Genomic DNA, 15,706 nt, shown 5'->3' on the forward strand with positions numbered 1-15,706 from the left:
AAACACTTCATTAAAATGAAATTTCAGTTACAAAGCTTCTGGTGGAATTTTGCTTTAGTTCACTTTAGTTACAGCCCCCTTCACAAGTTTATGATTTACTCCATTTATGTGGTTATTGCTGATTCACAAAGTAAAATAAAAGGCAAATCTGGAATCAAATGTAGGGAGAAATGGAAAAACAGATTTAAGACAGGGCATTAGACTGATGGCAGAACAGGTTAAAGGGTTATATGGTGTACCTCTGCTCCTAGCATGCTCTCATCATCAGGTGCCCCACCATGAAGCTCTTGGGTATCACCATAGACCAGAAGTCCCCTGAACCAGTCTCAAAGGTCTTTATCAATACAGCAGGCTTGGTGTTTTACAGCAGGTGGCTTGAGATCTAACGGCATAAAGTTTCTTCACTTACAAATCTTACAATGAGCTATTTTTCAATTGATTGGATAAATACAGTCACCTAACACACTAGCACATTGTATCACACAACATGCTGCCTTTACCTCTATTTGAACCATCTACCTAGGATTTTATTGTATTTACATTATATACTATTACAACTTCAGAGTTGGATATGGAGGAGGCAGACAGCTATAATATTGTATTTGGTTATAAATACAATTTTTAATGAGAGATTGGCATAGAGTCATAGAGATGTACAGCATGGAAACAGACCCCTCGGTCCAACCCTTCCATGCCGACCAGATATCCCAACCCAATCTAGTCCCACCTGCCAGCACCCAGCCCATATCCCTCCCAAACCTTCCTATTCATATACCCATCCAAATGCCTCTTAAATGTTGCAATTGTATTTGGTTTCCTAATTCACAAACTAGCTTAGAATGAACAACTCCCACATACCCCATGAATCAATAAGTTACAAAACTATGAATTATGTTTTAAATTGCTAACATTTTCTGTTTGGTTACATTCATTGTGAGCTGAGAGTTCTCAGCAGCTCTCAGGATATCAGCGAAGCCATGATTACAAATACAAGCAGGATAAAGAAGAAAAAGTATCATTTCTTAGAACTTGACTTCACACATTGAACATATGAAGAATGTTAAAACAAAGCTCAAATGCAACCTTTCATAGGGCTTAAAAATGTTTTTTGACATCCAAAATACACAGACAGAATCCAACATGTATCAGCAACAGATACAAAATGGCAATGTGCCAAAACCTGTTTGCAAATGTGAAGTATTTCTTTTATCTGACTGACCTTTTTGAAACCCTTTCCAATAATCCGGACATCCAGCAAAAGCTCCCTGCAGGCAGCACCTTATCTGTGTTCCAAACCAACTAACTTTTTATCAACATTCCTTCCACATCCTGTTTCAACTTTCACAGCAACTCTGAAGTACTTAACTTGTACTTTCACATTCTTACCCCTGAGAATTCAGCATCGCAGAGTATTATTTTAAGTGATACAAGTTATTAATTTTGGAAAATACTCTACACTCCATACCAGATACTAACCACCATCCAGTTTTTGTTTCCCGTTCATTCTTTGCAAAGGACAAAAATGGGGGTAAGTTGTCTATCATTGCTGTCTGTGAAGCAAAGGTGCACTCAAAAGAGTATAAGAAAATTTTGATGGAATGGTCAAGTATATCCAAAGTCTTGATGGCATGTGAATTGAAACTGGGAGGTGATGATATTCACATGCACCTACTCTCCACTTCCTTCCCAATAATGCAGACTGAGAGTTTGGATATGTTACCAAGGAAGCCATGGCACGTTACGACGGTACATTTAAATTGAATAAACTGCAAGGTACATAGACAAGGAAGGAATTGCACGATGAGAATAGGGAAGCAAAGATCAAGCAGATAACCTTGTTCTGGATAACGTTGAGCTTCTGCATCATTGCAGCTACGTTTATCAGAACAATTGGAAAAACAGTTTCACGCTTATGGCTTACAAATATTGAATGCAGACAGGTCATTACAGAATTATTATAATGCAAGAGTAGCTAATTGGCCCACTGCGCCTACATTGGCACTTCACATAATTTCTATCCAAAAAAAGTCAAATGCCATCTTGATTGTCACCATTAAACCTGCCTCCACGCATGAGCACTTGTCACAAAATACAGCAAGCTTGTTGTAATCATAAAATCATTTGAGGTTGGTCCAGGGATTAGTGGTCTATACTGACACCCAAGAGGTTGGTGGTGAGAACATCGTAGCAGAAGTAATACATATGATCCCTCAAAAATGTCCAGATTACAGAGGAGGAAATGTTGGATGTCTTGAAACGGTTAAGATTACTTAGATTACTTACAGTGTGGAAACAGGCCCTTCGGCCCAACAAGTCCACACCGCCCCGCCGAAGCGCAACCCACCCATACCCCTACATCTACCCCTTACCTAACACTACGGGCAATTTAGCATGGCCAACTCACCTGACCTGCACATCTTTGGAGTGTGGGAGGAAACCGGAGCACCCGGAGGAAACCCACGCAGACACGGGGAGAATGTGCAAACTCCACACAGAGAGTCGCCTGAGGCGGGAATTGAACCCGGGTCTCTGGCGCTGTGAGGCAGCAGTGCTAACCACTGTGCCACCGTGCCGCCCATAAAAGTGGATAAATTCCCAGGACCTGATCAGGTGTACCCGAGAACTCTGTGGGAAGCTAGAGAAGTGATTGCTGGGCCTCTTGCTGAGATATTTGTTTCGATAGTCACAGGTGAGATGCCAGAAGACTGGAGGTTGGCAAACGTGGTGCCACTATTTAAGAAGGGGCGTAAAGACAAGTCAGGGAACTACAGACCGGTGAGCCTGACTTCGGTGGTGGGCATGTTGCTGGAGGGAATCCTGAGGGACAGGATGTACATGTATTTGGAAAGGCAAGGACTGATTAGGGATAGTCAACATGGTTTTGTGCGTGGGAAATCATGTCTCACAAACTTGATTGAGTTTTTTTTGAAGAAGTAACAAAGACGATTGATGAGGGCAGAGCAGTAGATGTGATCTATATGGACTTCAGGAGGGCATTCGACAAGGTTCTCCATGGGAGACTGATTAGCAAGGTTAGATCTCATGGAATACAGGGAGAACTAGCCATTTGGATACAGAACTGGCTCACAAGGTAGAAGACAGAGGGTGGCGGTGGAGGGTTGTTTTACAGACTGGAGGCCTGTGACCAGTGGAGTGCCACAAGGATCGGTGCTGGGTCCTCTACTTTTTGTCATTTACATAAATTATTTGGATGCAAGCATAAGAGGTACAGTTAGTAAGTTTGCAGAGGACACCAAAATTGGAGGTGTGGTGGACGACGAAGAGGGTTACCTCAGATTACAACAGGATTTGGACCAGATGGGTCAATGGGCTGAGAAATGGCAGATGGAGTTTAATTCAGGTAAAATGAGAGGTGCTGCATTTTGGGAAAGCAAATCTTAGCAGGACTTATACACTTAATGGTAAGGTCCTAGGGAGTGCTGCTGAACAAAGAGACTTTGGAATGCAGGTTCATAGCTCCTTGAAAGTGGAGTTGCAGGTAGATAGGATAGTGAAGGCGGCGTTTGGTATGCTTTCTTTTATTGGTCAGAGTATTGAGTACAGGCGTTGGGAGGTCATGCGGCTGTACAGGACATTGGTTAGGCCACTGTTGGAATATTGCGTGCAATTCTGGTCTCCTTCCTATTGGAAAGATGTTGTAAAACTTGAAAGCGTTCAGAAAAGATTTACAAGGATGTTGCCAGGTTTGGAGGATTTGGACTATAGGGAGAGGCTGAACAGGCTGGGGCTGTTTTCCCTGGAGCGTTGGAGGCTGAGGGGTGACCTTATAGAAGTTTACAAAATTATGAGGGGCATGGATAGGATAAATAGACAAAGTCTTTTCCCTGGGGTCAGGGAGTCCAGAACTGGAGGACATAGGTTTAGGGTGAGGGGGGAAAGATATAAAAGGGACCTAAGGGGCAGCCTTTTCACGCAGAGGGTGGTACGTGTATGGAATGAGCTGCCAGAGGATGTGGTGGAAGCTGGTACAATTGCAACATTTAAGAAGCATCTGGTTGGGTAAATGAATAGGAAGGGTTTGGAGGGATATGGGCCGGGTGCTGACAGGTGGGACTAGATTGGGTTGGGATATCTGGTTGGCATGGATGGGTTGGACCGAAGCGTCTGTTTCCATGCTGTATATCTATGATTCTATGACTCTAACCTGCTTTATCAACAGTAAAATGCTCTGCCTCAAATCTATTTTTGTCGGCTCGTCACATTGTTAGATTCCAAATGACAGAAAATATATGTCAACCTTAACTATATTTAAAGCCTTTTAAGGGAGGCAATTACTAAGATTCACAACCCAATGTGAGAAGAAATCTTTCCCATCCCAGTTCAAAATGATCACTCTCTTATCTGGAGACTAATTTTACAATCTATATCGAGACCCATAATGCAAGACTCAACTTTCAGCTGAAAGATGTAGGAATAACTTGACAAAAAGTTAACGTTTTCAATACTTTATTGTAGCAAATGACTAAAAGCACTAAAGACTAAACACTTTTTTTTTAGGGAACTTCAAAGTAGAGAGACAAAAAAAAATCCCTTTTCTATTCATCACATATTTCATTCTCCAGAGATTTGCAGTTGTTATAGCAAACAGTCCACAGTTCTTCCCAATTTTTCATGTGTTCCTGCTTCATCAGGTAACTTTGACTGACTGTTTCCAGATGCTTTCCTCAGTTTTTGGAGTTTCTTAAATTCACCACCAGAATTGAAGCCTATTTTGAGAATTATTCTTCTTCTTCTAGTCAAGCTAGAGGAATCTCCCAGAATCAAACAAGTCTGCAGATATAACTAGAGACAGAGACAGAGACAATCTCCTCTGATGTCTGGCTGAGGCAGCTTGCGAGGTCAAGCAGCCTTTTCTCTTTTTCTCCTTACTGACCACGTAGAACCACTGCTGTTTGATATTTCAGCCTGTAACCCAACTTCAAAAATGTTTTCCTCTTTCATCTTCCCTTTGGCAATATGAAATACTTTGTATCTAGCAAGAAATGTTCTTTAGCTCTCCTTGATCTCACTCTCTACACAGCTGAATTTTCCCATTTTGGAGGTAAGCAGACTATAACCTGCGACATGTTTCTGGAACGCTGAGAGACATGATAACAGCACTTTATAGTTGAGAACTCAAGTACTGCTGAAAACATGAGCTACACTGTTGAAGTTTTACTCATCAGGACAGATGAAAGAATATCAGTCTTCAAAGGGAGCAATAACTGCATAAGAACCAATACTGATCTGTTGGGAAGAGAACTCTGATTGGTCAAGACATTGTCATGGATACACAGTCAGTAGATATATGGATAAAGGTAGATTGGAGTCAGCATGAATTTCTAAACAGGCAATAGCAATTAAACAGTTTGGAGTTCTTTTTGATGAGGTTACAGACTCAATTAACTTCCAGAAGAATTGATAACTTGCCTTGAATTGTATCAGGTTTAGAATAAAAAGGACATTGGCAATGTGAAGCAAAATTGGCTCAGTGATAGGGAACAGCATTGTGGTCAATGGATACTTGTTGGGTTACAGAAAGGCTACGAGGAGACCTGATAGAGGCTTTCAAAGTTATGAGGGAGCTAAATATAACAGATAGTGAGAAACTATTCCTGATTGTAAAATAATCAAAAAACCAGAGGGCACAGATTTAAAGACATTTTCAAAAGAAGCACAAGGGGATGAAAACCCTTTTTGTCACAGGAGTAGCTGGGGTCTGGAATGTACATTCAACTGAGGCACTCAAGAGAGCACTGGATGAATATCTGAACAGAAATAAAATGCAGAGGTCTGGGAAAATGCAGAAGGTTGGCAGTGGTAATAATGTTCAAATTAAGGGCACAGCAGAGACAAAGAACTAATTATCCTCTTTTGCTGTAACATCGCTATAATCTTGAGAATGTACTAGAATTAGCTTTCATTTCAGTAGAAAGACACATGCCCAAATTCCTTTACCCTGCAGAGGAGTGGATCTGTGTATGAATACATACGCACCTTCTAGCAAGGCTAAGAGAGAGCCACATTGCAAGCCCAACGAAACCCTAAATCGCTTTTAGTGGAATTATTAGCACACTTGGAATAGTTGAACAAGTGCTGTTTAATTTAATCTAAAGTTGGACACTATATCCTGAATTTGCATGCACAGTCTTTATGAAGATATGCAGTACTCTGTTGGTTGTGAAGGTTATACTGTTTGATATGATCAGCCAGTCATTGAGATAAATAGCCCAAGTACCTGGCATCACACCAGCACCAAAATTCATTGCTCATTTATGCAGAACATCTTTTTTGCCTTGACAGCTGCATTCTGTCATGATAACATGTGACAACACAATACAGTAGGAGCGTGAAGTGGTTAGCTTCCCCTATAGATCAAACCCTTAGGAGATCTCATCCTTTGAGGCAAATTTGAGGTAGACTGGGCACTTTTCATCACCAAAATAATAAGCCTTAAGCTCATGCATGAGGATGCACTATATCTGATCAGTACAGCCATTATCCAGTAGGGTGGCTTTGACGTGTCCTATTTTGAACTGTAGCTTGTACCATGAGCGAACAGCTAGAGTCTTGTTCACAAGATTCTTTGATAGTGTCTTTCAGGACTTTGACCCAGTGATGAAGAAGGAGCGCCAATAAATGCCTAACTTGACTATACAATTATAGGCTACAGAAAATATATTCACATTTCCAATGACATTTAAAATCATGCTTGGCTTGGATAACGTAAAAGAGGAGAAACTGATTTATGTTCCCAATGGCTGAAGGGTCAGAGTGCGCCCAGACTGATGGTGATTGGCAAAACAGTCACTGACCACACGAGGAAAAACATCTATTCTCAGTAGCAAGTAGTTTGGATTTAAAGTTCACAGTCTGATTAGATGATGGAAACAGATTCAAAAGTAATTGGATTAACACTCGAAGATAAAATCGTAGCAATCTGAAGGAAGCAGATGAGAGTGAGTGACTGGAATGAAGAGCTGACGCAGCAACTAACTAGACTGAAGAGCTGACACAGACCTAATGGGCTACATGCTCTGGTTATTTGTTATACCATTCTACACCAAGCAGAAAACTCCATACAACTGTCAATACATAATGTAGTTAGCAAAGACTAACCCCAAAAACTTCAGCCAAACTTTCAGTCTGCTCCTTTCCAACTACCTGTCTATTTATCAGAGGTGTTTAACTTTTAATGCAGAAGAAAATTCATCAAGATTAAGAATCACTGTTATTTTCCACACTTAAAAGTAGTTTTAGACCAAATCTTCCAGAATAAAATTTCTCAGGTGCCATTTCAGAACACAGTGACAACAGAGCAGCATCAGAGTACATGCTGATGGTTTCTGCCACACTGCTTACAACATGGGTCATTTGGAAGCACAGAGACGGAGCATGGGCTCAGTAAAATTATATTATCCTTTCACTATATTATTATAGTTTCTGAAATGAAAGTATAAATTTGGATTGCTTTAATCCTCCCTTTTGCCTGAGCTGTTCATAGTTCCAGCTCCAATCGTTCTTTCAGGGTTATTAATGATTGCAAAACTAAAATGAAAATTTGCTGGCCTAAATTAGCTCTGATTCAATTCTACATAACGTTGATATGTGCAAGAACTTCTAAATTGTAGTCATACCTGAAAAGCTCTATTTCCATTACAAGCAGCAAATAATGACAACCTTCTCATTTACTTCCATTGTTAACTGTGATCACACCATTGCCCAAGACAGACCACTACAATTTGGCCTGAATCAGTGATTTGTTTACATTGATTGGTGGGCTCTAGCAACTAGATACAATAATATAGTTAAAGCTTGTGTGCAGACCTTTCTATTTCCCACACTCTTAAAAATGTCCACCAATGATCCCGTGAAAATCAAATTGTGTCCATGCTCAATTCTTTTCAAAATTAGGTTTCTGTGAACAATGGGAGATTGTAATGGTGAAGAATATCTTGGACAATGATAAGAGTATTCTCTCATAGATCAAGAAAGATTTCTTTCAGGGCTTCAACGAACCTTCAGTAATTCATTGCAGGAACAAATGGGTTAGTAATCCTCGTGGTGAAAATCCAGCTAATGGAGGCTTCAGTTTTGCATTTTACAAGTCTGAAACTATAACTGCAGTAACTAGCTTTGCTACAATACGTTACTTGCCAGGACAAAGGCAGGCAGCCTGTCTTATTCCTAAATGAAGTCTTGTCAACACAAAGACACACAAAAGGTGACAATGTCTCCAGTACATGGAGATACCACTGCCAAGTTCCCCTGCAAGCCACTCACCATCCTGACTTGAAAATTTATTGAAGTTTCTTCATAGAACATAGAAGAATACAGCGCGGTACAGGCCCTTTGGCCCTCGATGTTGCGCCGATACAAGCCCACCTAACCTACACTGGCCCACTATCCTCCATATGCCTATCCAATGCCTGTTTAAATGCCCATAAAGAGGGAGAGTCCATCACTGCAACAGGCAGGGCATTCCATGAACTCACGACTCGCTGAGTAAAGAATCTACCCCTAACATCTGTCCTATACCTACCACCCCTTAATTTAAAGCTATGCCCCCTCGTAATAGCTGACTCCATATGTGGAAAAAGGTTCTCATGGTCAACCCTATCTAAACCCCTAATCATCTTGTACACCTCTATCAAGTCACCCCTAAACCTTCTTTTCTCCAATGAAAACAGCCCCAAGTGCCTCAGCCTTTTCTCATACGATCTTCCTACCATACCAGGCAACATCCTGGTAAACCTCCTCTCCACCCGTTCCAGTGCCTCCACATCCTTCCTATAGTATGGCGACCAAAACTGCACACAATACTCCAGACGCGGCCACACCAGAGTCTTATACAACTGCAACATGACCTCAGGACTCTGGAACTCAATTCCTCTACCAATAAAAGCCAGTACGCCATGGCTTCATGTTTGGTGGGACACACAAATTCTCTCCCTAATGGCATTGTGGGACAAACCACCATGTGTGGACTGCAGCAGTTTGAGAAGGCAGCTCATCATCACCTTCTCAAGGGCAACTAGGGATGGAAAATAAATGCTAACTCAGCCAGCGATGCCCACATCTTACAAATGGATTAAAGAATTTCTTCAGACTCTGACTTTTAGCAATGTAGAGATGACCTAATTATTATTCTCTTTATTGTCACTATATTAAGAAAATATTACATACTTTGGACAGAAAGCAGTTAAGAATCAACTATATTGAAGGGGAAAGGGGTCCAATCAGGAAACAGAGGGCTATTGAGGGAGACACCAACCATATTTCTTCCCAGCTAAAGCCCAAACAAGCAAAATTGTTATAGTGTTTCCGCTGTGCCTCAATCCCTACCTGGGGTTGAAATTAACAAGGTGGGAAGCAGCCCATTACTTTGCTACATAACGGTCTCAATCTGAGAGAAGGCAAGACAGGCCACTCTAGGTCTCATCCTGCACCAACCAAATTGTGCCCAGCAGATGGGCAGAGGGGAGGCATCTTTACTATTATTTCTAATTAGGACAGACATCCATCCTCGACTTGAAATTTGTGATTATATAACTTGTTCACAATTCTATAGACTCGGGTTGAAAAATAACATTTCTAAAAATGGAATTCAACTCTAATATAACCTGGAAATGACAAAAATGAGGAAGTTACACAACATGCATTAAAATATTATTAGAAGAATGGGAGATAATAGACTCGAGGGATCCCAATTATGCTTGTACTCTTTAAGGACAATGTATTGTAGCTAACTACAGCGAACAATCAATTAATCACTCTTCTAAAACAAGGAAGAACTTGAAAAACAACTGTGCGGCAGTAAGGTATCAGAGTCTTCCAAATGTATTTTGCCACAGCTATTAAGTATGTCATAACCAGGAAACCTTGTGTCCAATCCAGAAAGAATACATGTCCTATATATCCTAGCACATTGAAAATAAAGGAAGAAAACATGTTGCCAGGTCCCTGTGCCCCATGACTGATGTGTTTTGGGCACCCAAAAATATTTACCTTCAAAAATAAAATGTTAACCACTCAGAAATTACAAACTATTGACAGTCATAAACACATCAAAGAAGTGGGCTCAGTCAAGCTACTCTTTCAGGGAGCTAGTATTGCCTAGATGGGCCAAATGGGACTCCAAAAACAGTGTGAAAATAGACGTGGAATATGACAAAGCATGAGTGCTAATTTGGGATTTTGAGACTGCTGGGAACTCACTCATAGAATCCCTACAGTATGGAAACAGACCATTTGGCCTAACAAGTCCACCAACCCTCCGAAGAGTATCCCACCCAGACCCATTCTCCTACATTTACCCCTGACTAATGCACCTAACCTACACATCCCTGAACACTATGGGTAATTTAGCATGGTCAATTCACCTGACCTGCACATCTTTGGACTGTGGGAGGAAACCGGAGTACCCAGAGGAAACCCACACAGACACAGGGAGAATGTGCAAACTCCACACAGTCACTCCTGAGGCTGGAATCGAACCTGGGTTCCTGGTGCTGTGAGGCAGCAGTGTTAAGCACTGAGCCACTGTGCTGCTCTATTGCAGAGGGGTGGGGAAAGAAGGCTGTTTTTGAAAATATAAAAGCAAGCTTTTTAACAGGAAAGGAGAGGGTTTTGGTGAGACTAAATGGAGACTGGATGACTGCTTTACAAAACATCTCCACTCAGTCTGTAAGTGTGACCCTGACCTTTCAGTCGCTTGCCATTTCAATGTACAATCTTGTTCTCTTGCTCACATTTGTGTCCTAGGCCTGCTAGTGTCCACTGAGGCCCAAAACAAGTTGCAGCAACAGCACCTCATCTTTCTGCTTAGGAACTTTACATCCTTTAAATCCAAGTTTTGTTTTTTGAAAAGTATGACCAAAAGTGTTAGAAATTCGGAAAAGACGTTCAATGGGACAAAAAAAAGCCCTATTTTGTTGCATAGAGGCATGAATACTGGACATGCTATAGTAGTTGAGTCTGCACTAACAACTGAAAATACAAGCAGAGCATTTCTGAAAAGGATAAAAATCTCCTTCCACATACTGTCCCTACATTTGCTCAGTCAGTAAAGAAGGTATTTGTCATTTCTAAAGCAGAGACATCCACATTCATTTTTTACGAACACATCTAACATCTTTGTTGAGTTCAGAGTAGACCAAAGAGAAAGGAGACAGTATTTTCTCTCTGTCCCATTATACAGTGATGTAGAATTGCCAGATGGAAATGCAAGTTCCTTTAAGACTCAAACACAACACCTTCAGAGTTTAAGGAGATTAGGTAATGTTCATTGGACTCTATGTAAGAATCGAGATCTTCACTAGTGGGGTGCTGCTTTCCAGATAACATCAGAGTCACACAGCACAGAAGAGGGAAAGTGAAAACTGATGTTTGTACTCAACTATGGATACAGCAATCTCAACGTCTTTGCTGTTTACTTCAACACATGGATATCAGTGTGTGAAACAATGATGACAAATTCCCTTTGCGACACATTTTAAAACACGGGTCCACCCTTAAAGAGGCACATCTTATTTCAATTGGGCTATTCATATATTTGCTTTGATTGTAACAATGCATCTTGCATGTTTGCTTTCTCGGTGTTTTTGTTTTGACACCGTAACTATATAAAACTATGATTTGGAGTTGCTGGTGTTGGACTGAGGTGTACAAAGTTAAAAATCACGCAACATCAGGTTATAGTCCAACAGGTTTAGTTGGAAGCACTAGCTTTTTGAGTGACGCTCCTTCATCAGGTGACAACCACCTGAGGAAGGAGCAGCAGTCCGAAAGCTAGTGCTTTTGATTAAACCTGTTGGACTATAACCTGGCATTGTGTGATTTTTAACTTTGTATAAAACTAAGTTGAAAATGAAAGAATTAACAGAAATCTTGGTTTGTTCAAAATATTGCATCTATGTATGTCACTATGATGTTTTGCTATAAATTCTGTGTCCTATGATCCTACTTCACTAGCTACCTGATGAAGGAGCAGCTTCCAAATGAACCTGTTGGACTACAACCTGGTGTTGTGTGATTTTTAACTTTGTCCACCCCAGTCCAACACCAACCCCCCCACATCATGTATAAAGCTAGTGAAAGGGTCACTCAGTGAAGGCACTTGTCTCACAATGCAGTACTAATTCAGCTATTTTACAATAAGCAGCTCTTCCTGGAGGCTTTTCCCTTTCTGGTTGGCGTTCTTTAACCGTAAAGTTTTCTTTCTTTTCAATCAAGAGTTTGAATCTCACAGAGCAGCATCAGGCTAACTTAATGCAAAATCAGCTCTGAAAACTGATCACACTTTGATGTTTGCGACAAACTCCACCACAGCAGTTCAGACAAGTCATAACATTCTTAATAGAAGTTCATTTGGCCTTTGTACCAAAGCGAGAAGATCTTTACAAAAACTCTAGGTTCTGCACACACATCCCTCCAAAAATTAATCTATCCTCCCTCAGGCCATACTATCAGGTTTCAAGAAATCTGCTCACTAGTTTATAAGAAACTTTGTTTATGGTCAAACAGACTAAAGGGCAAAAATATTACATCTGCCCAACTTCAGTGTCACAACTGAAAAAAAGGCTTAGGTGTATTAGTTCATTAATTCAACAATTCTTACCTCAATCACTCTGGAGTCAAAATCTTCATAAGTTTCTGTAAGTAAAAGAAAAAGAAATGGCAACTTTCACTTCAATGAGCTTCTTGATAACACAATCAAATTACTCAATGTTAGGTTAATTCAAATTAAAATGTCTTGACTGCTGACAGTTCACAAGAACCAGTCTCTTTGCACTGACTATCTAAAGGTTTTAGATTACACTGCAAATGAAGAAATGAATTTGATTATAAAATTATAATCTAAAGTCAATTTTGCATTAAACTATTGAGATGTATGAGTTAAAGTTTCATTTCCCCTGCTAATATTAGACTCTTTTTATCTAAAAAAAATCAGATAGAATACACTCTTAATCAGTCTGCAATTTAATCTTCCATTCTTATTTTGCCTTCATTATCAATATACTTAAAACAATGTACTTTGTCGATTTCGGGAGTATCAAAGGGTTTCTCTCCATGAGCTCCACTGAACTTTCTCATGGGACTTTATGCAGCTTACCTCATCACCTCTGTCCCTACGATACTACTCTCGCCACTACCTTGTGTTCATCAGTGGCAGAGGGACTGCCACTGCCAGGACTTTGAGTTTCCCACGGTCAACTCCATATTTAAAGCACAGTTCAAAGGTGCAAGCCAGGAAGAATCCTTCACAATTTCAAAGTGGGAACAGCTGCCCCCCAAATTGGCTAATAAAGGCAAGCTTACGCTTCGCTTTTCTGATAGGGACCATGGTCATGCCGGACGGGGAGCATGACAACAGGAATCCGTCCTCTTTTCTCAGGACTGCCAGAGGGACCAGATATTGCTAGCCTGGGCTGAAGTTGCCAACAGGATCAGAATTCTTTCCACGGCCCAGGGAAATGCTTAGCAACACTAAGAAGATTTATTACCATGGGCATTCTGCAAGGCTAAGTGCCACCATCTTTTGTCTATGAGCTCACATTGACATTAACTCTGCCACTAGACCACCTCCCAAGGTCCATGGTCAACAACTTCCCCCACTGGCTCTCATCACTTCATCCTCCCCAGACAACTAACCCTTCCTGCCCTTTGCGCTTCCTACTCAATCAAATCACTCAGCACACTTTCCCATCTTTCTCCCAAATGCACCCAGCCACTCATCCCACTCAAAATCCTTGCCACAGTCCAAGAGAAAACCAAGCACAATACAGAGCAGAGACAGGTGGTGGGTGCCTGACATTTGTCCACTTACACCCAACAGAGAGAGAATCCTTGCTCAATCCTTGCTCTGTCTCCATGGACAGCCAGGTCCAGTGCACAGTATTTGCAGGATATATACAGTTATGTACTCCATCACAATAACCATTGGTTGCTCAGCACTAGTGGCTGGGATACAAAAGAAATTGGGACCTTAACCTCATTCCAGGTGCCCCTGCTTCACAAGGAGGCAGAATGATGACAGTAGCCAGAAGAAGCATCAAGACATTCTAAGACTCTAAGACTTTGGAATCTGTTGGCAAATTGAGGAACTTGGGTGAAACCTCTCAGCTTACCTGATTTTACTGCTGCTTAATAGCCACTCGGATTGATCTGCCACGTTCAACAACATGGTCAAGATCACTAGTGGCCAGGACGTATGGTCAATCTAGTTGGTCAAAGCAAGAGGTTCACACCCAACATTCTGTTATTACAGGTGCATTAACTTGGGTTCACATTGTTTATGTTTAGAACTCACTCAGTTTAAAAAACTTATATCATGCACTCCAGGTTTGGTGATAGCCATTTTTAATTTCCTAAACAAGGACGAGAAGCACAGAGTGAAATACTGTAGATGCTGGAAATCTAAAATAAAATCAAAGTATTGGAGAACTTCAGCATGTCAGATGGCAGAAACATGACAGAAAAAAAGTTAACAAGTCCAATGTTCCAATGAAGAGTCATTTATCAGACTCCTAATACAAAATTGATATTATGAGTGAGTTGAAGATGTGCCATGATTGATGCTTATCTGATGCCAACCTCTGGATAGAAGATGCAGGCTTTGCAGCCCCTGGAGTGTGCCCAGAGTAGTTTGAAATGTGAAAAAGTGAATACCAGAAGATGTCAAAGAGTTGCAGCTGCCAGATACCCACTCAGACTTTCATGTTGGCAATTAATCACCAGAATTTCCTTGCACATTGCAATATAAGTGAGGCAAGATCAGGCAATGGGAGATGTTAGTGGATGGAAATAAACTCCTCACCTGATCACTTGCAAGATGATCATCTAATTGCTCAAACATTATTTGCAAAATTGGACTCTTCCTCAAAACTGAGAATCTCGTGTTTGGTCATATTTTCCCCAGCTTTCTTACCATTGACCTTATCGTTCAGGGATTGAGAAATTTCATCACAATATTTGCTGATAATTTCAATATTGTGTGCAGGTTTCATTCTTTCATGTCTCTTGGCACCTCTTAATAAATTCTTTGTGCCACTTCACTGGTTGTTTCTTTAGTCCTCTTTTAGTCAACTGGACCTCTGCCTTTCATTACATGCTTGTGCGCCCCGTGTGCCAATCTCTTACTTCATTTCTTGACCATGGTTGTGCGCTGATTTTGTACTACCGTAAATAATCCCCACTTTGCCGAGGTTTTGAAAAGAAAATTTCAAGTTTGCCTCACAAATTAAAAAGGAGAAAGTGAGGACTGCAGATGCTGGAGATCAGAGCTGAAAATGTGTTCCTGGAAAAGCACAGCAGGTCAGGCAGCATCCAAGGAGAGGGAGAATCGATGTTTCGGGCATGAGCCCTTCTTCAGGAATGAGGAAAGTGTGTCCAGCAGGCTAAGATAAAAGGTAGGGAGGAGGGACTTGGGGAAGGGGCGTTGGAAATGCGATAGGTGGAAGGAGGTCAAGGCGAGGGTGATAGGCCGGAGTGGGGGTGGGGGTGGAGAGGTCAGGAAGAAGATTTCACGTTAGGAAGGCGGTGCTGAGTTCGAGGGATTTGACGGAGACAAGGTGGGGGGTGGGGGGTGGTTGGAGGGTTCCTAAGCGGAAGATGAGGCATTCTTCCTCCAACCGTCGTGTTGCTATGGTCTGGTGATGGAGGAGTCCAAGGACCTGCATGTCCTTGGTGGAGTGGGAAGGGGAGT

General features: G+C 41.3%; 1 protein-coding gene across 1 annotated transcript in view; it reads right to left on the reverse strand.

Moving 5' to 3' along the window:
* Positions 1 to 15,706, reverse strand: part of mrps5 (mitochondrial ribosomal protein S5) — a 144,038-nt gene that overhangs the window by 68,844 nt on the left and 59,488 nt on the right. Inside the window, exon 5 of the mRNA XM_072551624.1 lies at positions 12,620 to 12,654. Coding sequence (XP_072407725.1) covers positions 12,620 to 12,654 — 35 coding nt within the window. The remainder of the gene's footprint in view (positions 1 to 12,619; positions 12,655 to 15,706) is intronic.

Source organism: Chiloscyllium punctatum, chromosome 3, assembly GCF_047496795.1.
Source record: "Chiloscyllium punctatum isolate Juve2018m chromosome 3, sChiPun1.3, whole genome shotgun sequence".
In the NCBI taxonomy this organism is placed as follows: domain Eukaryota; kingdom Metazoa; phylum Chordata; class Chondrichthyes; order Orectolobiformes; family Hemiscylliidae; genus Chiloscyllium; species Chiloscyllium punctatum.